This window comes from Lissotriton helveticus, chromosome 7 (genome assembly GCF_964261635.1).
Source record: "Lissotriton helveticus chromosome 7, aLisHel1.1, whole genome shotgun sequence".
NCBI lineage: Eukaryota > Metazoa > Chordata > Amphibia > Caudata > Salamandridae > Lissotriton > Lissotriton helveticus.
In genome coordinates, this window is record NC_136068.1 from 314,931,987 (window position 1) to 314,954,842 (window position 22,856).

Genomic DNA, 22,856 nt, shown 5'->3' on the forward strand with positions numbered 1-22,856 from the left:
AAACACTCACACCCAGTCAAAAGATCTGGGTTTGATCCATCACCGTTCTTTAGCCCACTCTGCCACCCCAGTTCAGACATGGCTTTATGCAAATCAGTCTGACCCTGTGCCTCATGGGAACAGTCCAGCCCGAACTGCCAAGCCATGCCTTCCCTGGACCGGAAACAAGCCTCCGAGGACCGGTTTCTGGCATTCCAGCCGTCTTCTGCCCGGCTTGCTTGAATCCAGTGGCAAAGTGAGCAAGGGACTCACGTCTGAGCATACCCTGCCACACTTATGGCGGCCAAAAGCGGTACAAAAGGGGGTGGTGATGGACGGAGCATCAGAACCAATCAAACACTCACACCCAGTCAAAAGATCTGGGTTTGATCCATCACCGTTCTTTAGCCCACTCTGCCACCACAGTTCAGACATGGCTATATGCAAATCAGTCTGACCCTGTGCCTCATGGGAACAGTCCAGCCCAAACTGCCAAGCCATGCCTTCCCTGGACCGGAAACAAGCCTCCGAGGACCGGTTTGTGGCATTCCAGCCATCTTCAGCCCGGCTTGCTTGAATCCAGTGGCAAAGTGAGCAAGGGACTCACGTCTGAGCATACCCTGCCACACTTATGGCGGCCAAAAGCGGTACAAAAGGGGGTGGTGATGGACGGAGCATCAGAACCAATCAAACACTCACACCCAGTCAAAAGATCTGGGTTTGATCCATCACCGTTCTTTAGCCCACTCTGCCACCCCAGTTCAGACATGGCTATATGCAAATCAGTCTGACCCTGTGCCTCATGGGAACAGTCCAGCCCGAACTGCCAAGCCATGCCTTACCCGGACCGGAAACAAGCCTCCGAGGACCGGTTTCTGGCATTCCAGCCGTCTTCAGCCCGGCTTGCTTGAATCCAGTGGCAAAGTGAGCAAGGGACTCACGTCTGAGCATACCCTGCCACACTTATGGCGGCCAAAAGCGGTACAAAAGGGGGTGGTGATGGACGGAGCATCAGAACCAATCAAACACTCACACCCAGTCAAAAGATCTGGGTTTGATCCATCACCGTTCTTTAGCCCACTCTGCCACCCCAGTTCAGACATGGCTATATGCAAATCAGTCTGACCCTGTGCCTCATGGGAACAGTCCAGCCCGAACTGCCAAGCCATGCCTTCCCTGGACCGGAAACAAGCCTCCGAGGACCGGTTTCTGGCATTCCAACCGTCTTCAGCCCGGCTTGCTTGAATCCAGTGGCAAAGTGAGCAAGGGACTCACGTCTGAGCATACCCTGCCACACTTATGGCGGCCAAAAGCGGTACACACGTTGCAGGAATGTTTTTAAAGTGTACATTTTCTATTGCGACTTGTGCTGCAGGTCGCAGCACAAGCCACAATAGAAAATATGCACTTTGCAAACACCGTGAAGGCAGTCACATTGTAGTAAGCGCAAGGGGACCTCCGACTCCTTGTCGAGCAGTCCTTCTTCCCCTACGGTGCCAGTCGGACAATAGTCAATCTATTGTGCACCTACTTTGTTGCTTCCCTGAATTTGTTAGCACTTCACACCTTGCTTAAACTGGTGTTCTTAAAAAATTGAATATTCACTTATATAGAGGCTTCACAATTCTGCTTCAGTACTTGAAATTTCGGTTTGGCAAATAAGTAAATGTAATCTGTAACAGAAGCAAATCTTTTGACAATATTAAACAATTGAGATAATTATTAAGGTACCCAGCCATCTGAAGACACGTTGAAATTAGGAGCTAGCAAAGTAGCTGCACATCTGTAAGACACCTCCATCAATCGCATATCCCACGAATAAAAAATGAATTAATTTTAAAATTCTTTTTTTTATTTTAACAAACTAAACATGAAATTTAAAACAATATTAGTCATGAACCCCCACCAAAGTGACAGTGGTTTAAGTCTTATTTTAAAAACTACATTTAGCATTGCATTGTATTCAATATCTGAGTTGGCTTTTCGTTTTATTCTTTAGTTTGTAATTATTGTAAGTAGTCCAATTCAAACAATGTAGTTTTGAGGCCACACCTATTTGTTACCAAACCGTAGCTGTTTAAAAGTGTGGGTTAGTAAAAAAACTAAAACTGTGCAGGTAAGAAGAAGAATTCAGTTTTAAAGTGATGAGCCACTGTCAACAGGACACTGCCTATATTCCTGGGTTAAATTGATAGTCCTGAATTTTTAGTTTGTGGTGCAGATTTGCAATCGAAGTAATTTTTCCATTTGAGGGCATTTTAATCTTTTTAAAGCCTAGATAATATCCCCCCGTCAAATCCAGATGATTGCAAAGCTGTATGACTTAATCCAATGTTATATGCTGCAACTAGTTTGTGATAGTGAGTCAACATTTGAGCTGCAAATGTTAGCATCTCCTCCTTTCATTTATAAAGTATAGAAAATGTGATAACTTATTTTGGTGAATTTTTATATTCCAAATAACTTGTAAACATAGAAGAAAAATAATTCATATGGATGACTACACTTTTGTTTCAGGTACTGAGGATGACCTTGAATTTTACGTCAGAAAATGTGGCGATATTCTTGGGGTGGCAAATAAACTGCCAAAGGATGAACAGGACGCTAAGCACATTTTGGAGTATATCTTCTTCCAGGTTGTGGAATTCAAAAAGCTGAACCAGGTATGATTGTTTCTTTATAGGGAACTGCATGTGAGTTAGACCATAGAGTTATGTTCAACTGTCGGGTGCTGTTAGGAGTGCCAGAAGGAAAAACACCCAGGGCTGTGAAGGAACATTAAGGCTAAATAACAGCTGCAATTTTAAAGAATTACTAAATGAGAGCATTTGGTGGCTTTTCATCACTTTGTGATGTGCGGCAGTGTTGGTTTGGTATGGATACACCGTATAATGATTAGCTACTTGGCCTTTCAAGTCTTGGTCAACGTAGGTCTCTGTCCTCAAATATAAGTGAAAAAGAATGGTTTGAATGTGGTGTAGATCAGGTTAACCACCCTTGTTGATGTGTATACATGTCGAAGAGGCTCCATTTATATATAAGGAATGTTTCCTTCTTGATTCACTAGCGTCACTGGAAGTGATATGGTCTTGAGTTTGCAACCTAACTTGTCAGTTTTATGCTTATTATTCATGTACACTCTAACTGAGAAACATTGTTTGTACCAGCTGCGAGTAAAGCATTCCTAATGTGGCCATATTTTTTCAGCTTTAAGTGATAGAACCTGGAAATTCCTACTAATGGGGCTGTGAGAGTTGATCCTTTTTCACAATGCAAAGATATTGTAACTGACACACCAGACCGGCTGTAAAACCTTCCTTGGAAAGCAGGTCTTTGATTGATAATAAATATCAAAAGTTAGATTGACATATGTCATGTAATATAATGCAGGCAGTATGAGTTGGTTGCAAATTCAGTCTCAGGATAGGGTGTGGTTGCCCTGTGTAACTTTGCAGAAGTGAACAGTTACTATCTAGCACAGTTACAAGAAGTGCTCGGCAGGCCTTAATTAGTTAAGCTGGTCCAGCCGCCACAAGAGGTTGGACAGCATAAAACTGGTTTTGACCTTCAATATTTTCTCCTTCAGACACCAACTGTGTAATCCTGTGGGCAAAACAGGCAAGGGCCCAATAACGCAGATGGAGAGTCTCCAAAGAGAACGGAACTGTCAGAGCTGCACCCGGTGTTGTCTGACGCCGTTGAGGCGTCGTCTCTGCATCGGAAATATAAATGGGATCGAAGTCCAACCTCACTTGCTGAATAGACTCTGAAGCCCGGGATCGACGCCAACCGGTGCCACCGACATTAAAGGCAGAACGGACGCCAAAGATGTGAACCCCAAAGGGCTGTGCCATCTTGAATCAGAGACAGTCAGAGGACCCAACTGTTCTGAAGATAAACCCGCCTGTGAGAATCCACCCAGGGTACCTCCTACCTCCTTGGGGCCAGAGGGCGCACCAGAGGAAGTCTGATGCCCAAAAACCTTATTCAGGGCAAATAATATTCTCGCATTTGGGCTAGAGTTGACCCGGTGCCAGAATATTTAGGGAGGCACGGGGTAGACTCCTGTAAACACTCCTCAACCTACGGTTGGGAGACGGAGTTAGACGTCCGTTGTGACCGTTGGGTTCTCTGAGCCTTTCCTGGCGCCGACGGAGGCGACTCCTTACCTGAACGACTCCTCGATCGGTCCCTAGACTTTGGGGGAAAATGATGATGCTGTGATATTTCAGAAAAGCACGCCGCCAGGAGTTTCATACGGACCTTTTTCAATTCTCTTGGTCGAAGCCGCTGGCAGGAACCATAGCCTTTGGGGTCATGATGTTCCTAGAGGCACCACAAACAAATAGTCTGCGGATCTGTGATCAACATTTGTCTATCACAAGATCTTCAGGGATTAAATCCAGACAACATTGCTTGAAAACAGTACACTGTTCTTTCCACAAGACGTTGAGATGGGCCTGAAAAAAATGCCCCTAAATGCTCCAGATTTGCTTTACAAGCACGGAAAAGAAGGAGCTGACGTCGGTGTGGGGGTTATATAGACTCGGTTGACGTCACATCCGGCGAACAATGTCTACGTGCTATGGAAACATTTCCGGATCCAGTCTCACGCCTGGGGAGGATTCTAAAGTAAGAAATCTGCAGCTCAATCCTGTCTCTACCATAGAATGCGTTACTGAAGGTAAGTAACTTGTTCATTATTAATAATTCTAAAAACAGTTTCAGCACCTGACAAATAGGAGATATAAAGATGAAAGGAAACAAGGGATTCAGTAGATGGGCCAACCTAGCTGTTCACGGTAATGCCTTGCTTCTAATAGACTAGCTTCAGTGGCGGCACTTAGATACTGCACAGACAACTGTCCGCACAGAGTCTCTGCGGAGGAGCCACCTCAAGTTGACGGCATCCCCACTGCTTACACAGAGGATGATCCAGGCTTTCCTAGGGCGGGTATAACCCGGGCAGAAGAAAAGAAAATGTGCTAAAGATTCCTCTGCCTGTTGACAAACTGGGCAAAAAATATTTGTTGTGAGGGAATGGTTCAATCTTGCTAGTAGAGACATTATTGGTAAAGTGTCACAGCCAATTCTGAGAAAAAGTGTCTTAGCAATTAGGAGGTTGATAAAATCCAAATAAGCCTCAAACTGAAAATCAGATTTAAAATCTAAAAACAAGGAAGTGAGTGAACCCTTCAAGACATTCCATAATTAATTATGATAAACAAAGGTCCAGTATGCATACTTGAATGTGGTCTTAGATAATTAAATTGTGGGAGGTGAGGAGTGCCAGTATTCTCCTATGCCAATTTGTTCTAGCAGCTTTTGAACTTTAGTTAACCACTTCGATTTTGCCCCTGTATCCAGTAACACCCACCTCCTCCAAGGCTCTACGATAATACTCCAGATCTGGCAGCCTTCTCCAATAGAGTAATGGTCTCAATTCGGGTTTATAAATTGTTGAGTTAAGGCCCATATTCTGTTTTAGCAGAAATAACAGGGTTAGTAAGGAGATTATTTATTGCTCTCTAGATTTTATTCTCCACTGTCCCAAGTTTAGTCAAGTTTGAAGGGCCCCAAAGTTCAGCCCCATACAGAGCACTACCCTCGGCTTTAGTCCTGTACGCCTTTAGTGCTGGTGAGGTGTACCTTGTTCTTGGGGCTCTATAACGCCTTAGTTTAGCAGCAGAGTGATGGGTTTGATTTAAGCTACTCTTCTCAACCTAGGGACCCCAAGACATGGAACTAGTTCACCTGACCCCTAAGTAGTCAAACTCGCTAACCTTATCCAGCCCTCCAGCGTTATCGAGCCTCAAAACGTTTTGTGGGGACTGAGGGTCATAAACTTAGTTTTGGAATGGTTTATTACTAGCCCTCGCTCATTACAGAAATCTTCACATTTGTTCACCAGGCGCTGCAAGCCCTTAGGGGTCTTCGAAATCAGGAGGGTATCATCTGCAAATAATAAAAGAGGGAGCTTACGACCACCCAGGGATGGAGCATCATTTAGACCACCCTCCACGTATGAAACCACATCATTGAGGTACAAGGAGAAGAGAGTTGGGGCAAGGACACAACCTTGCCGGACTCCATTCTTAACCTCAGGCATGCTGCCAAATTATGAAGCCAGGTAGGAGTCACAGAAAATTCTAAATAAAAATGTAGTATTCAAACGAAGAAACATTAATGAAAACCTATACTGGGCATTATGAACAGACAGTAAATGCAGTTCAGGGCCTTACGGCAGTACCAATGCATGGTGTTCCTTCAACCCTGATTTCAGAATTTCTAATGTAATTTTCTTTAGTTTTGTGATATTCATAAAATGAATGCTTCACTCTTAATTTAGTGGACCCGTTAATAAGCTCAGGGTGCATAAACAACTCTGGGACACCCAAGGCTGCTAAAGTTTGTTTTACATAACTAAGCCATAGTATGGTTTTCATATTATCCAAGCACAAACAATGCTTGATAACAGCAATGGAGAACTGTGTTTTCAGATTTTACCCATATTGACACCCACAACAGCATTAGTTGAACTTTTACAATGTCACTGATGTAGGGCAATCTCAGAGTGGCGAATGGAATTGGAATTGGAGCAGAATTTCCGGACAGCCAAAAGGCAACATATAAAGTTGTTCTTAACCCTCTGAAGGGGCTCTGGGATTATATAACCCAAAGGTGCTTATGGAGATGCATTTAGATTTATATATCTTCATCAGAGCTTTGATTGGTTTGGCTCCTAGTTTGAATGTAAATCTGAGCACATCCTCAGTGGAGTTTAGCAGCTGTTGGGTTATAGTCATATGCAAATGCCTCCAATTTAACGATGAAGCAAAAGGAATGCCCAGATTAGAAATCTGCGTTGCTCTCCCTAGTTCTTTGTTAGCTAAGCTTTTTTTGTCTTTGAGTCACATATCATAACATATTATTTAGTCCTATCTCAGACATTCATGAAAAGGGCAAAAGCATCCAGTAAACAGTGGTTGCCATTGGCTGTCCTAGAGAGAAGTGGAAAGAAGTACTGCGTTATTTGCATACAATAGTACCAGAACTAGACGTAGTCGCAGCCAAGGGCAATTTTTCCCTAGGATAATTAGAAACGTTTGCAAACCATTAATATAGAAATAAAATAGAAAGAGGGCCAAAACAAACCCCTGTTTAACCCCGCTTGGCAGACTACTCTTGTCTGTACAAGCCCCCTTGGTACCTTAGCGAACCCTGGCAGACGTAGCATGATGTGATCTCTTGAGGATATTAATTAGGGGCTTCTCAACCCCAATTAATGGTTTTGCTGCCATAGTTTTTGAGTGGTTTTCTAGATCATGTACACCTGCTAAGTCAATGAAACCCATATGTAGTGGTTAATTTTTAGCTTTGATGTATTTCCCAAGCAGGAAGTGAAGATTGGGGCACGGCTCTACTGTGCCGAATCACTGATGAGACCGTAATGGATCTTAGAAAGGGACACAGTTCCTCACAGCCCAATCCTCCACCCTAGCAAGTAACTCTTCCCAATATTTTCAGCCTTGATTCGAGAAGTGATATTTGGTGATAACAGGTAAAGAAGTTCTTGTCACCCTTTTTTAAAAATAAGTACAATGGTTGCCCCTAACCAAGCTTGTGGGTTGGGGTCCCTGATTACGGCTTGGATCACTTTAGTCAGCAATGGGGCCCATAAAGCAAAATTAAATTTAAAAAGATTGACTGAATTTACATCTGGTCCCAGAACCTTGCCTGATTGGCTAGTCAATTAAGCATTGATCACTTCCTGGACCTCGATAGAATCAGAAAAGTGTGCTGGCCTTTCAGTGTCAACCACTACGGCCTGTGATTCCGATATACCCTGATAATCTCTTGGGTTAAACATATGTGAAGTTTTCCACCCACTTATCAGCAGGGACTATGGTGTCCAAGGGAGACCCGGTGTTCTTACTAAAATATGATGCATTTATCACCGTCAAAATAGATCCGCTGTCCTTACGTTTGGCAGCATCTTCATGCTCTTCCCAAATCTCGTCCTTCAGCTTTTTTATTGTGTTTTAATACTAAAGCCTGCATACTCTAATTTCTTCCCTAGATCTTCATACTAAGAGTTGTTACGGCACTGGAACAAGCATGATTAAACCAACCACATCTCTGACGTTGGTTCATTGCAGTAAGTCAGTGAGGCATATCTCAAAATCAGCCCTACATCAGTCAGTAGTCAACCAGTAGCCTACAAAGGACCGATTTGCCCACAATTCAATCTAATTCCTTGGTTTTCTAAATATTAAATTGCCAATTCCTTCTCCTGCTTACATTTCATACCAATAAAATAATGAGTCAAAGGGGCTATGATCACTTAGGCACTTGGTACTCATTTTAAAGGAGGCTGGCCTTATAAGAAAATTCAAAGCTTCAGTTCATGGCCTGCCCGCCATGAACCTCACAGGCAAAGCAGTATAAAGTAAAAAAAATAAATGTGTTTTTGGGAGGGAAAAGAGCAGAGCTCATTCGAGGAAACTTTCAGGCTCAAAGCTTGAAGTTTCCTGTGTAGAGAATTCAGGAAGTGCAAATTCACATTGTTTATAGCTTACAGGTCCAATTATCTCTTTTGAATGTTCCCTCTTTTTTAACCAGCCGGAAGCCTTTTTAGACATGGACATGGGAATTACTAATTTCTCATGCTGTGACTAGAAGCCAAGACGAGAAATATCAAAACTCTCTGACAATACACTTTCCTGGGTTCTATGCTAAAGTGCAGTAATGAAACTAGTACATTGGTTGGAGAAGCGCGGCTCAGTGGTTAGAGGCGGCAGACCCGGAAGCTGAGATCAGCTGTGGACCAGGGTTCGATTCCCCGCCTCGGCGGGTCTCGGGCTCAAAAATTCCACGGACTCGACAATTCTCGCTCCGGTGCCTACTCGACTCACGGGGTCACACTCTGCGACTCTGGGCAATAGCTTGCTTAATCTCCACTACGGCCCCTCGCGGCGGGATGCCTGGCTTTCACCTTGTGAATACCCTGCCGGGGTATCTCACAGGGGAATACCAGGACGGGTTCCCTAAGCAAGCGCCTTGAGACCCCTGGGTGATTCGTGCGCTATATAAATCGAAATACATTTACATTTACATTTACATTAATGGAAAAAATCAACTTATTCTGGGATGTTCAAGATAAGTACCGACTAGTTTATTTGCCCGTCTTGCAGTATATGCTACTAAAATATTTTTTTTTAAACAACCAAACTGTCAACTTTTTATATTTTCCTTCAAATCTAAAATATAAGACAGAAAGGATACTTCAGCAAAGACGACACATTTGTGTTGTAAGTACAAGACAAAAAGAGCATTGTGAGCATAAACATTAAAAAATACCCTGTATTATTGATGGTTAAGGATTTCTCTTAATTATAATGTATGTCAAACCGCTGGAATAGAAAGAGTAGTGCACCTTTAGCTATAGACAACATAATCTTGAAATTGGTAAAGATACATTACTGAGCAGCGTCATTCAGGTTCAGAGTTTGCCAGTGTTCTAAAAAAAAAATTTAAAAACTTAAACTGGGCCTAAATAACAACATGAACAGTATTAATGGTCAAATGTATGAAGACCTCAAGAATATATTTTGCAAGTATTTAAATATGTCGGGCTGTCATCTGATATCTTTACTGAAATGGCAGTCCATACTAACATTAAAGATTTAATCCATGGAAACCTTTGGTCATTTTTTACTTCCTTATTGTATCTTCTCTCAAAAAAAGGGGTTAACTCTTCAAAAAGACGTAGCTCAAAATCCCAGATTACCGCCAAATGTGCAGTATTGTGGAAATATAGGGATAAACTAATTATAGGAGAGTGGCTATGTGACCTGAATTTTCTTGGACATCTTTGGAAAGATTTACTTTGTTATGTTGAGGAGAGCTGTGGGATTTTTGGAGAGATATGCAATATGTGAAGCTAACCATAACGTTGAACTTTGACATTCATTGATGATCTTCACTTATTTAGTCATTATTTAATAAAAGAATAGTTTAGTGCTAATGTATGGTTAGTTTTTTTAATTCTTTGTTTGAGGTAAATCTATTTTATTTACCTTTTTAGTCTCTCATTTATTATTAACTTACAATTTCGTTCCTATAAATGTATGGTATTGTGGAGCATTGTCTTTATGATTACTGATTGATCTGATTAATTTTTAATATTATTTTTTTGTCTTTTCTTTTAAAGGAACATGATATAGATACAAGTGAAGCTGGATTCTAAAGCCCTTTATTCATAAAAGCGAACGTGGCAAGAAAAGATTCCTTAACATTTCCTAAAAATTGGCAACAGAGTGTTGCTCAGTGTCAATTATTCATTCTTGGCGTCCACTGTTGCTTTTTTGTAATCTTTGGCTTTGTATCATGTAAATATGTATGAAATTTAAACATGTTTTGTATGGAGTGGTACTATAAATTATATTTATATTTAGTCTCAATGCCATTTCTATTTTATTATAAAGTGAAAAACTGTAAAAATGTTGTGACTTTTGTTTTACTTATATATATTATGGTTGAAAATACACGATGTGAAATTTTATTATGTACATTGAAGCCTTCATGTTACAGCTTTCTAATAAAGAATAAGTGGATAGAACATGCACACAGGCAGCTTGTGTAGACCAGGTCTGAACGCGAAACACACCATATCATAGAATTAAGAATAGGCATTGCTTCTTATACCGTCATGGTCTATGCAAGTTAGTGCCAAACAGCTCGTTTCTTTAGTCAACGGCTTTGGATGGAACACATTCAACAATTACTAACATGTAAATAAGATGATTATGGCTCATTTCGAGTCATTTTATGACCCAAAGAAAGCAACCAAGACACAAGTGCATTATTTGAAATATATAAAAATGTATCAGAAAAGGAAATTTCATTTATTTAATACCATCCTCTTAAGGTTTTTTTTATGCATGAACCATCTTTTGCCCTGATTCTGAGTTTGTCGAAATGCAGCTGCTTTTTATCGCACCAAATAAATAACGATACCACGGGGGTACATTATTTATTCAGTGTGATAAATAGCACCTATTACGACTTTCTAGTGAATAAAATATGGATGTTGCTGCTTAAATCCCCATAGTATTGTAAATACCGTACACTTTTCCCCTGTTAAATTCCAGTAGGTTTGATCTGCCAAAATTGAATAAAGGTTGAGATATTTAACGCAGCGGTAATAACCAGATGTGGTAAATACCACCCAAATCGTATTCCCAACCTCTGCACAAGTGGGTTTACACAGGAGTTAGAAGTCCCACCAAATCTGGATAGTTATCTACAACCCCGTGGTCTTCAAATTGACTGATTAGCTTCTATACGTATTAACGTTTTTTCTGTGCTTCTGCGTAGACGCCACGCCATGGGACAGACCATCACTTTGCCCGCCTTCTTCCCACCCCTGCATCCTTCGATGGAGGAAGAGAGGCTCCACTGTCTAGATCCAAAACGTGTGCTTTCGTTCTATCTGGATTGCAAAAAACAATTCCAGGTGGATGACCAGCTCTTTGTTGGCTATGTGGGTGCCAAGAAAGGTCAGGCCGTGCAAAAACGGACCATCTCCCGAGGGGTCGTTCTTTGCATCAAAATTTGCTACTCCTTAGCGAAAAACCACCTCCATTGGGGTTGTGCGCATATTCCACCAGGGCGACGGCAGCCACTACTGCTTTTGGATGTGGTGTTCTCCTTCTTGACATCTGCCAGGCAGCTATGTGGGCTTCACTGCGCACGTTTACCGAACACTACTGCCTGGACAGCCAAGTCCGGAGAGACGGCTTCTCTGGCCGTTCAATTCTCCAGGACTTTCTGGTGTGAACTTGGTTCGCAGATCCACCTCCGGGGTTAGTGTTGGAGGGGTGTCTATTCTAAGGTGAGGAATCCATAATTAATTGTCTCTTTCAGACACTGCTGCTCGTGATGTTCCCACATGTGTCATCCTCTGCTGACACGCCTGGCTGCGTGTTTGTGGCTTTAAGTCAGAATTGCAGCAGCATCTGGTCAACTTGCCCTTTGACTGGGTAAACACCGGTCCGCCCGAAAGTTCACCAGATGCTAGAAAAAATTAAAACGGACACTGAGGCGGCTAAGGGCATGGATGCCTTACAAGCACTATCTGGCCATGCCTCCCTTTGCCGTACACAAGGGGTGGTGGGGGAAACCACTACTACCAAAGCATCCACTTCCTTCCCCAGGCTAAAGCAGCTACAGCTGCCGTCTCTGGATTATTACATGAGAGCCAGGGGCAAAGACGCTGCCCCCAAAGTGGCCACACCTGCAAAACAATGACTCCCTTACCTCCCCCTGACCATGGAACACTGTTGGGGAAGACTGCAAGGGTTTCTGTCCTGCTGGACAGAGATCACCTCACACTAGTTGGTTCTCACCATCATAACAGATCAGGTACTGTCTAGAACCCCACCAGCTATCCCCCTGCTGACACAAACTCACTCCAGAATATCAATGTCTGCTTCAAGAGGAGATGCACACACTACTCAGCAAGGTGATAATTGAAAATGAGCTGTAACAGCACTGCAGCAAAGTGGTATACTAACTATATTTCCTTATACCCAAACAGGACGGGTCACTAAAGCTCATTCACAACCTCTGGCCCCTCAACAAGTACATCCTGTCAGCACACTTACACAGGGTAGCCGTCAGGATGCGTTTTTATACTACAGCAAGGTGACTTCAGGACTTCTCTCGCCCTGAAGGACACCTACTTCTACATCACCATCCACTCTGCACATCGCTGGTGCCTCAGGTATTTGATAAGTGGCCAGCATTATCAGTTAAAAGTGCTGTCCTTCGGAGTGAGCACAGCAACCAGGTGTTTACACAGTTTCTTGCTGTGATAGCAGCTCACCTCAAAAGGAACGACGTTCACGTCTTCCCTTACCTAGACGATTGACTGATCAAGAACACAACGGAACAGCAATGATAAACACACATCCAGGCCATCATACATCTCTTACTCAGCCTAGGCTGTACCATCAATACCACAAAATCGCACCTCCAGCTTCTTCAAGTCCAACTCTTCCTAGGGGCCATACTCAACTCTGTCACAGGGAAAGCATACCCCGGCAAGGTTTGAAGCGTTCAAAGTGCTGCTCCCTCTTTTACAGCCAGATTGTCAGATAGCGGTCAGAAAGGTCATGCACCTACTTGGAATGATGGCCTCCTGCATTGCTGTAGTCCCAGATGCTAGGTTGCACATGCGTCCGTTGCAGGAGTGCCTGTTAGCACAATGGTCACAAGCAATGGATTGGATCTTGTGTTGATTTTGGGCTGTGCTCCCCCCTCTCTGCAGGGGTGGAATGCCAATAACCTGTTTCAAGGCTAGCTCTTTTGAACCCAGTGCCGCAGATGACCATCACAACGCACACCTCTCTCACTGGTTGAAGGGGGGGTGCACTCACAGAACTTTACCGTCCAAGGGATGTGAACACCTGATCAGCTAGGTCTCCACATTAACCACCCAGAATTGTTAGCCACCCAGCTAGCCCTCAAAGTGCTCCTCACTTGCATTGAACATAAGGTGATGATCGTAAGGACAGACAACATAAATGCAATGTTTGACTTACCGAAACCATGCAGCACTAAATCCCTGCAGTTGTCTGCTCTAGCCCAGGGCATTTAGCTGTGGGCAATACATCAGAGTCCATTGTGTACATACAGGGAGTGGACAACAACTTAGCTGACCTGCTCCACAACAAGTCCACAAGTGAGAACTCCAACCCAAGTCATTCATATTTCCACCATTAGGGTTTCTCACAAATAGACCTCATTGCCACTGAAGACAATGTGGAACGCCAAAACTTCACCACCAGGTTGCCACACCCACAATCCATGGGCAATGCACTGTGGATGAACTGGTCATGGATATTTGCCTACGCTTTACTGCCTCTTCTACTTCTTCTGTTCATGGTTTGCGGACTTTGGCAAACAGCCCTCAGTCTCATCTTTGTAGCCTCAGCTTGTGCCAGATAGCCCTTGTTTCACCACTCTCCTCGAACTGTATTTAGTGCTTCACGATAATCTGCCCAATGATCCAGATCTTCTCTCTCAAAATCAAGCCACACTCAGGGATCCAACCCCTAACAACTCAATCTTGTGATTTGCCTCCTGAAGTCCTATACTTTGTGTCCTTCAGTCTGCCTTCATAATGTATGACCATCCTTAAAGAAGCTTTCAGGCCCACAACCAGAACCTGTTACACATCCAAATGGAAAAGGTATGTGTACTACTGTCTTCCTAGACACATTGTCATTGTCCAAGCAGAAGTCCAGGATACTGTCGGTTATCTGCTCCACTTGCAGAAGTCCAGCGTTGCTTACATTTCTATCAGGCATCATTTGACCGCTGTTGACACTTACCTTCAAAACAGAGAACACACTTCCCTTTTCAAGGTTTTTGTTATCAAAGCTTTTATGGAGGGACTCAAAAGGATTACCCCACCAAGGGTGCCATCTGTCCCTGTGTGGAACCTCCGTATTGTTCTAACAAGCTGTATGGACCCTCCTCTTGAGCCACTCCACTCTTGCACCTTCTAGTTTTGTTCCTAGAAGGCAGCTTTCTTGGTACCCATCACTTCCCTCTGGCATGTCCGTGAGCTTCAGATTCTTACTCTGGAATAACTATTTTTTTTCCAGGTATACCACAATAGGGTAGTCCTAGGAAACCCTAAATTCCTTCCTATAGTGGTCTCTGGTTCGACATAATCAATCTCTAGAACTCCCAGTTTTCTTCCCACGTTGCAGAGTCTGTAGCAGAACAAGCTCTTCACACATTAGAAGTCAAAAGAGCACTTATGTATTACACTGACAGGACTAGGCCTTTTCGTAAGACACAACAGCTCTTTGTCTCTTTCTCCAAATCACGCAAATGCCATGCTCTCTCGAAAGCAGGTATAGCGCTCTGGTTGGTCAAATGCATATAGACCTGTTATACTAAAGCCAATAGACCTTTGCCCAAATACACCCAATTGACAACAACTTCTTGGAGCGCACAGCAAATTAAGGACAGTTTAAACCAACAAAGTAAGTTCGGTGCTCCAGGTAGATGTGAGCCTGTTGCCTTGGCTCCAACAAGATCAATTGATCCGACAATTCACAAATAAACCACCGAGCACTCTAAGATCAAGTTCAGTCCACAAATAGTATTCTCCTTTTTCTTCAGTCTTTGTCTTTATTTCTTCTTCAATAAATTCCAACAAACAGCCAGCCTACACGTGTTTCGTCTTTAGTCCGTCTTGGACAAAGTCTTAGAGTGCTCGGTGGTTTATTTGTGAATTGTCAGACCTTTGCCCATCCCTCCTAGATCCAACTCAACCCGTAAAAAGGAGCTTCTATGGTGTTCTTGGTTAATATTCCTAAAGCTGACATCGGCAAAGCAGCTACTTGGTCTATTCCCCCACACTTTTAATAAACAGTACTGTGTGGACGTCAACAAGCCAAAATTGGTTCTGTTGTCTTTCGCACATTTTTACAGTCTTTTGCCGCATCCTCGGGTTAACCACTGCATTAAGGGAGGACTGCTTTTCAGTCTATGCACTTTGTGAAAAAAGGGGAGTCTGGTCCTGGGATGCAGGGGAAGCTGGACCAATTGAATGTGGACAATACAGAATTTGCTAGCCCCCACGGTATTAGTTAGATAAAGATTTTTCAGAAACGCACAAACACAGAATTTCTTCTGCTCGTGCAGGTATTTTATTTAAACCTGTTTCAAAATTTTTTTATCAAATTTGTTTTTTTCATGGAAGAGAAAGGTACTTATTAACTACATTTAATACATATTTACAACAAGTAATCGACAAACATATATACATTTATAAACAATTATGTGCAATCTTCTTTTACAAAAGGTACGTCTTCACAAATATTAATTCTTTGTGAAATATTCCTCGTTTATGATTACCAAAGAATGAAAACAAGAAAAAGCAACCCAATCATTACAAGGGGAAGATCAAAAACAATAAATGATATGATCAGAAATGAATTCCTGTTCCCTTTGTTTAAATGCCGACGCGTTTCGAATCTGAAGATTAATAACAGATTCTCTTCAGGGCGCTTTCATTGAGGGTAATCTAAATGAAAATGTGAAAGAAGATCATTCAGTAACTCGGTCTAAAAACTTTTACCTCCCTTTGCAAAAGCCTGATGTCACACTGCCTGTTACCTCAGTCTATGGACAACGCGGTCCCGCGGGTCCCATGTATGTGACGAAGCTTGTGACTCCTTGGGTCCTTTTGCTGTGACTGTGGACCTAATACATGAAATGAGGGATATTTACTATTTACATTTCTAGCCGCTCGGCAAGACAGTCTGTGAGACAGACAGAAAAGCTCGAAATTCATACCTATATCGGTGTTTGGAACGTGGAGGTGTCTTTTTTTCTGATTTCTGGATTTTGTTGGAGATGCCCTCCGTACTCACACAGGGATTTCAAACTCCTAAAATATATGGAGAATGACGCTTATGAGAGCCTATTTTTTGCTTTGCTTTCGCTGTCCATTCACGCCTATTTTACACGAGAGCCCGACATACCTGCGCTGTTTTCTTTTTCTGCACAGAGAGTTTTTCCACGCGGGCCTCGTGAACTTCGGCTATGTTTATATCACCGGTTGAAGCTGTGGTCCAGCATGCTGCACAATGCACTCGGCTGCGTTTTAATTCGCTCTGTTGAATCTACAATGAGATATTGCGGTGTGGGTTACGGGACTGAAAAATCTATTTAGAAAAGCGGTGTTTTCCCTTCCTTCCTCGCTCACCTTCCACTCCGTATGGATTCCTAACGTTGTCAACCATCCACCAATACCATGGCCGTGGATTGGCTACTCCACTATATTAAGGTACCGCTAAGCATTATGGTCTCTGTAGTTTGATAGTCATTTAGTAGGTTCCAAGTCCTTTAAAGCCTCGCAACCTCTGACAACGAATTCAAGCCTGTTTGAGCACTGTTGAATTTTAAAATCAAATAGGCCTCCTTTTTGAGCAACACTTGTTCGATATTAATTCCCGGTTTCATTTGATTCATACTGTACAGCACAGTCCACTGAAAGTTATTATCCACATGATGATTCTCAATAAAGTGCTGTACTAGTGGTGCCGTCTGGATTTTATTTTTGAGCCGTGAACGATGTTGTGTCATGCGGGCATTTACTTGTTGGGTCGTTTTCCCTATATATACTTTTGGGCAGGGGCAAACAATGGCGTAAACTACATTCTTTGTCCTGCAGTTTGTAAAGGCAGTATGTGGCCAACTCAAGTTCGCGTGGTGAAAAGTGTTACCTTCGATGGTGGAATCACACGCCACACAATTTCCACACCTATGGTGTCCTTCGATCGGTTTTAAGCCCCATTTTGACACCAGATCGCTTTTTGGTTTATTTATCCTTATGTCCGCACGGACAATCTGTTGTCCAATGCTCTGGTTTTTCCTATACGCGAAGATCGGGCGTGGAAAGGGTACTTCAAGTTCCTCTAGGAGGTGCCAATGTTTAAGCACCATTTGCCTTATGTTATGTGTCTCTGCACAGAAGGTGGTGACACACACCAGGTTCTCTAGCTCTCGTTTGGCTTTAGTTTCAAAAAGGCACTCTCTCGGAGTGAAGCGTGCTCTTTTGTAAGAATGTTTAAGCAACTTACTGGGATAACCTCTTTGACGCATTTCTTCACAGAAGGTTTGTCCATGGTGGTCAAAATGTTCAATTTCTGAGCAATTCCTTCTAATACGAAGAAGTTGTCCATATGGGACATTTGCCCTTAGGTTCCTTGGGTGCGAGCTCTTATAATGGAGAATGGCATTCTTATCTGTTGCTTTCTTGTGCAAAGAGGAGCTTAGTTTGCCATCTACATTTTTTATTTCAACATCCAAGAATGTCATATTCAGATTGCTGGAATCAATAGAAAACTTGATATCCTTATGCCTAGCATTGAGCCAATTATGGAAGTCAATCAATTCGGTGTGGCTCCCCTGCCACAGGAGCCACACGTCGTCGATGTATCTGTACCATTGGATTATGTGATGTTTAAAGGGATTATTATCTTCCCCGTATTTTTTCTCGTACTCAGCCATAAATAATACGGCCATCTCAGGCGCATAAGGGCACCCCATCGCGGTGCCCTTAATTTGCATGAAGAAATCATCATTAAAACGGAAATAGTTCCTTTTCAGCGTGATTTCAGCTAGTTTGAGAATAAAGGACGTAGGGACCCTGTGAGGTCTTTCCCTTGCATCCAAGTAGAGCTCAATCACTTCCAACGCCTCGTCCTGTGGGATCTGCGTATAAAGTGAGGTGACATCCATTGTCACCATCAATTGGGTAGTGTGATCAAAACAAGTTCCTTCAACTTTTTTTAAAAAATCTGATGTATCTCTCAAATACGCTTTGACTTGTGTCACAAATGGCTTCAAAAAGAAGTCCACGTATTTGGACAAAGGCTCAAGGCATGAATCACACCCCGAGACTATTGGACGTCCCGGGGGATTAGACAGGTCTTTGTGTATTTTGGGCAGAAAATATGCCACTGGGGTTCTTGGGAATCTTTTCATTAGAAAGTCCCCTTCTTTGGGGCCTAAAAACCCGCTTTCCTTTCCTATTTCGACAATATTTGAAATAGAGGCCTGAATTTGTTGCAATGGATCCTCTTTCAACTTTCTGTACCATTCTGGATTGTTAACTTGGGAAAATCCTTCTGCCAGATATTTTTCCCTGGGCCAAACCACGACCGCACCGCCTTTATCGGCCTGTTTTATGACTACTGTTCGATCTTCTTTAAGAGTCTTGAGTGCGGCCTGTTGTCCTTTAGTGATGTTGTGTTTAACAAACTTTCTCTTACTTTCCAATTTGTTTATGGACGACAACAAACTTTGCTCAAAGGCATATATTTGTTTGGGAATATTGTGACTAGGAACAAAAGAAGATTTGTTCCTAAGTCCAGTTGTTTCGGTGATGGTATTAGGTGGTTGGTTGGCAAAGAATGCTTTTAATCTAATTTTGCGGCAGAATTCAATAGTTTCCAGCTTAATTTTGGTATAGTCTGTCTGTCTGGAAGGGACGAATTTAAGGCCCAAATTGAGAACCGATTCCTCGTCTTTTGTTAATACTCTAGCAGAGAGATTAACTATGGTAGAGGGGCCTCCTACGACTTGTAGAAGTTCCGCCGCGTTCTCATCTCCCATGGCTGCTTGAATCTTACTTTCGGCTGTTGGTCTTTGTCTAAAAAAGGAGTCTGTTTTTTATTCCCTCTTGATTCTGACCCTGATGATTCTGAAGAAGAAGTTTCTGAAAAAGTTGTAAATCTGTTGCGTGACCTCCCTTGGAAGTTAGAGAGTGCTCCACGGGAAGCCGGTTGGGAGTAGTAATCGTCTTTTAAAAAGGGATAAGCCCTTTCTAACGTGAAGGATTTAGAATCCCCTTTCATACTGGGCAGTTTTTCCGTTGATGGTGTTGTCTTTAAAGGTCTGAATTTCTTTGTCAAGCTTCTCTAAGAGAGCCTTGGAGTCTGTAATCACCTCACTGTCTCTAATGGCTTGAGTTAACTCCTCAATTTCCTGTGCTTCTTTCGCACAAAGTCTCTGGGCGGTTTCGATAGTATGGACCATCAGGTCCCTGCTGCACTTGGTGTTGATGCAGCTGAAGCCTTTCTTGTAATCTACATCCTCAGTGAAAATCACTGGGACATTCTTAACCTGGAGCCCCAACGGGATGGTCCCACCCCTAAGGTGCTTCAGGAGAAAATGCCCGTGAAGCTCAGTGCGGATGTGCTTTTTGCGAAGTCTAGTGAGCTTATCTGTTTCGTTCTGCTGTTGGGCTGAAGAACTTAATGTAACATCAGAAAAAGGGGGCGTGGCCAACAAGTTCTGAATATGACTCTCAGAAAAAGATAAAGTATCTTTCTCTCCCATAACTTAGGAGGGACAAAATGTCACTCCTTGCTACTAATTCGAAAAGGGTTATACAGCATTGAATAGATCCTGGTACCCTTCGAACTCTCGCGGATTGCAACCCGCTCAGAAATTTGTGAAAAAAGGGGAGTCTGGTCCTGGGATGCAGGGGAAGCTGGACCAATTGAATGTGGACAATACAGAATTTGCTAGCCCCCACGGTATTAGTTAGATAAAGATTTTTCAGAAACGCACAAACACAGAATTTCTTCTGCTCGTGCAGGTATTTTATTTAAACCTGTTTCAAATTTTTTTTATCAAATTTGTTTTTTTCATGGAAGAGAAAGGTACTTATTAACTACATTTAATACATATTTACAACAAGTAATCGACAAACATATATACATTTATAAACAATTATGTGCAATCTTCTTTTACAAAAGGTACGTCTTCACAAATATTAATTCTTTGTGAAATATTCCTCGTTTATGATTACCAAAGAATGAAAACAAGAAAAAGCAACCCAATCATTACAAGGGGAAGATCAAAAACAATAAATGATATGATCAGAAATGAATTCCTGTTCCCTTTGTTTAAATGCCGACGCGTTTCGAATCTGAAGATTAATAACAGATTCTCTTCAGGGCGCTTTCATTGAGGGTAATCTAAATGAAAATGTGAAAGAAGATCATTCAGTAACTCGGTCTAAAAACTTTTACCTCCCTTTGCAAAAGCCTGATGTCACACTGCCTGTTACCTCAGTCTATGGACAACGCGGTCCCGCGGGTCCCATGTATGTGACGAAGCTTGTGACTCCTTGGGTCCTTTTGCTGTGACTGTGGACCTAATACATGAAATGAGGGATATTTACTATTTACATTTCTAGCCGCTCGGCAAGACAGTCTGTGAGACACACAGAAAAGCTCGAAATTCATACCTATATCGGTGTTTGGAACGTGGAGGTGTCTTTTTTTCTGATTTCTGGATTTTGTTGGAGATGCCCTCCGTACTCACACAGGGATTTCAAACTCCTAAAATATATGGAGAATGACGCTTATGAGAGCCTATTTTTTGCTTTGCTTTCGCTGTCCATTCACGCTTATTTTACACGAGAGCCCGACATACCTGCGCTGTTTTCTTTTTCTGCACAGAGAGTTTTTCCACGCAGGCCTCGTGAACTTCGGCTATGTTTATATCACCGGTTGAAGCTGTGGTCCAGCATGCTGCACAATGCACTCGGCTGCGTTTTAATTCGCTCTGTTGAATCTACAATGAGATATTGCGGTGTGGGTTACGGGACTGAAAAATCTATTTAGAAAAGCGGTGTTTTCCCTTCCTTCCTCGCTCACCTTCCACTCCGTATGGATTCCTAACGTTGTCAACCATCCACCAATACCATGGCCGTGGATTGGCTACTCCACTATATTAAGGTACCGCTAAGCATTATGGTCTCTGTAGTTTGATAGTCATTTAGTAGGTTCCAAGTCCTTTAAAGCCTCGCAACCTCTGACAACGAATTCAAGCCTGTTTGAGCACTGTTGAATTTTAAAATCAAATAGGCCTCCTTTTTGAGCAACACTTGTTCGATATTAATTCCCGGTTTCATTTGATTCATACTGTACAGCACAGTCCACTGAAAGTTATTATCCACATGATGATTCTCAATAAAGTGCTGTACTAGTGGTGCCGTCTGGATTTTATTTTTGAGCCGTGAACGATGTTGTGTCCGCATGACACAACATCGTTCACGGCTCAAAAATAAAATCCAGACTATCAAACTACAGAGACCATAATGCTTAGCGGTACCTTAATATAGTGGAGTTCACGAGGCCCGCGTGGAAAAACTCTCTGTGCAGAAAAAGAAAACAGCGCAGGTATGTCGGGCTCTCGTGTAAAATAAGCGTGAATGGACAGCGAAAGCAAAGCAAAAAATAGGCTCTCATAAGCGTCATTCTCCATATATTTTAGGAGTTTGAAATCCCTGTGTGAGTACGGAGGGCATCTCCAACAAAATCCAGAAATCAGAAAAAAAGACACCTCCACGTTCCAAACACCGATATAGGTATGAATTTCGAGCTTTTCTGTCTGTCTCACAGACTGTCTTGCCGAGCGGCTAGAAATGTAAATAGTAAATATCCCTCATTTCATGTATTAGGTCCACAGTCACAGCAAAAGGACCCAAGGAGTCACAAGCTTCGTCACATACATGGGACCCGCGGGACCGCGTTGTCCATAGACTGAGGTAACAGGCAGTGTGACATCAGGCTTTTGCAAAGGGAGGTAAAAGTTTTTAGACCGAGTTACTGAATGATCTTCTTTCACATTTTCATTTAGATTACCCTCAATGAAAGCGCCCTGAAGAGAATCTGTTATTAATCTTCAGATTCGAAACGCGTCGGCATTTAAACAAAGGGAACAGGAATTCATTTCTGATCATATCATTTATTGTTTTTGATCTTCCCCTTGTAATGATTGGGTTGCTTTTTCTTGTTTTCATTCTTTGGTAATCATAAACGAGGAATATTTCACAAAGAATTAATATTTGTGAAGACGTACCTTTTGTAAAAGAAGATTGCACATAATTGTTTATAAATGTATATATGTTTGTCGATTACTTGTTGTAAATATGTATTAAATGTAGTTAATAAGTACCTTTCTCTTCCATGAAAAAAACAAATTTGATAAAAAAAATTTGAAACAGGTTTAAATAAAATACCTGCACGAGCAGAAGAAATTCTGTGTTTGTGCGTTTCTGAAAAATCTTTATCTAACTAATACCGTGGGGGCTAGCAAATTCTGTATTGTCCACTTTCAGTCTATGCACAGCATGTTTATCTACAGCTACACATGCTACGTATGGAAATTGTTACTTGCTCTGTAAGCATCTGTTTGTGGCATGTAGTGCTGTAGATCCACATGCGCCCAACCTCCTCTCTGGAAGCCTTTCAATGTTCCAGACATATCCT

The 22,856-nt window shown here is 42.4% G+C and overlaps 1 protein-coding gene across 2 annotated transcripts in view; it reads left to right on the forward strand.

Moving 5' to 3' along the window:
- The window catches only part of IFT52 (intraflagellar transport 52), a 201,980-nt gene extending 191,507 nt beyond the window's left edge, over positions 1 to 10,473 (forward strand). For both annotated transcript variants that reach the window (XM_078650500.1, XM_078650501.1), the window contains 2 exons: positions 2,497 to 2,642; positions 10,193 to 10,473. In XM_078650500.1, the coding sequence (XP_078506626.1) occupies positions 2,497 to 2,642; positions 10,193 to 10,228 (182 nt within the window). In that variant the 3' untranslated portion in view covers positions 10,229 to 10,473. The remainder of the gene's footprint in view (positions 1 to 2,496; positions 2,643 to 10,192) is intronic.
- The last annotated feature ends 12,383 nt before the right edge of the window (positions 10,474 to 22,856 follow it).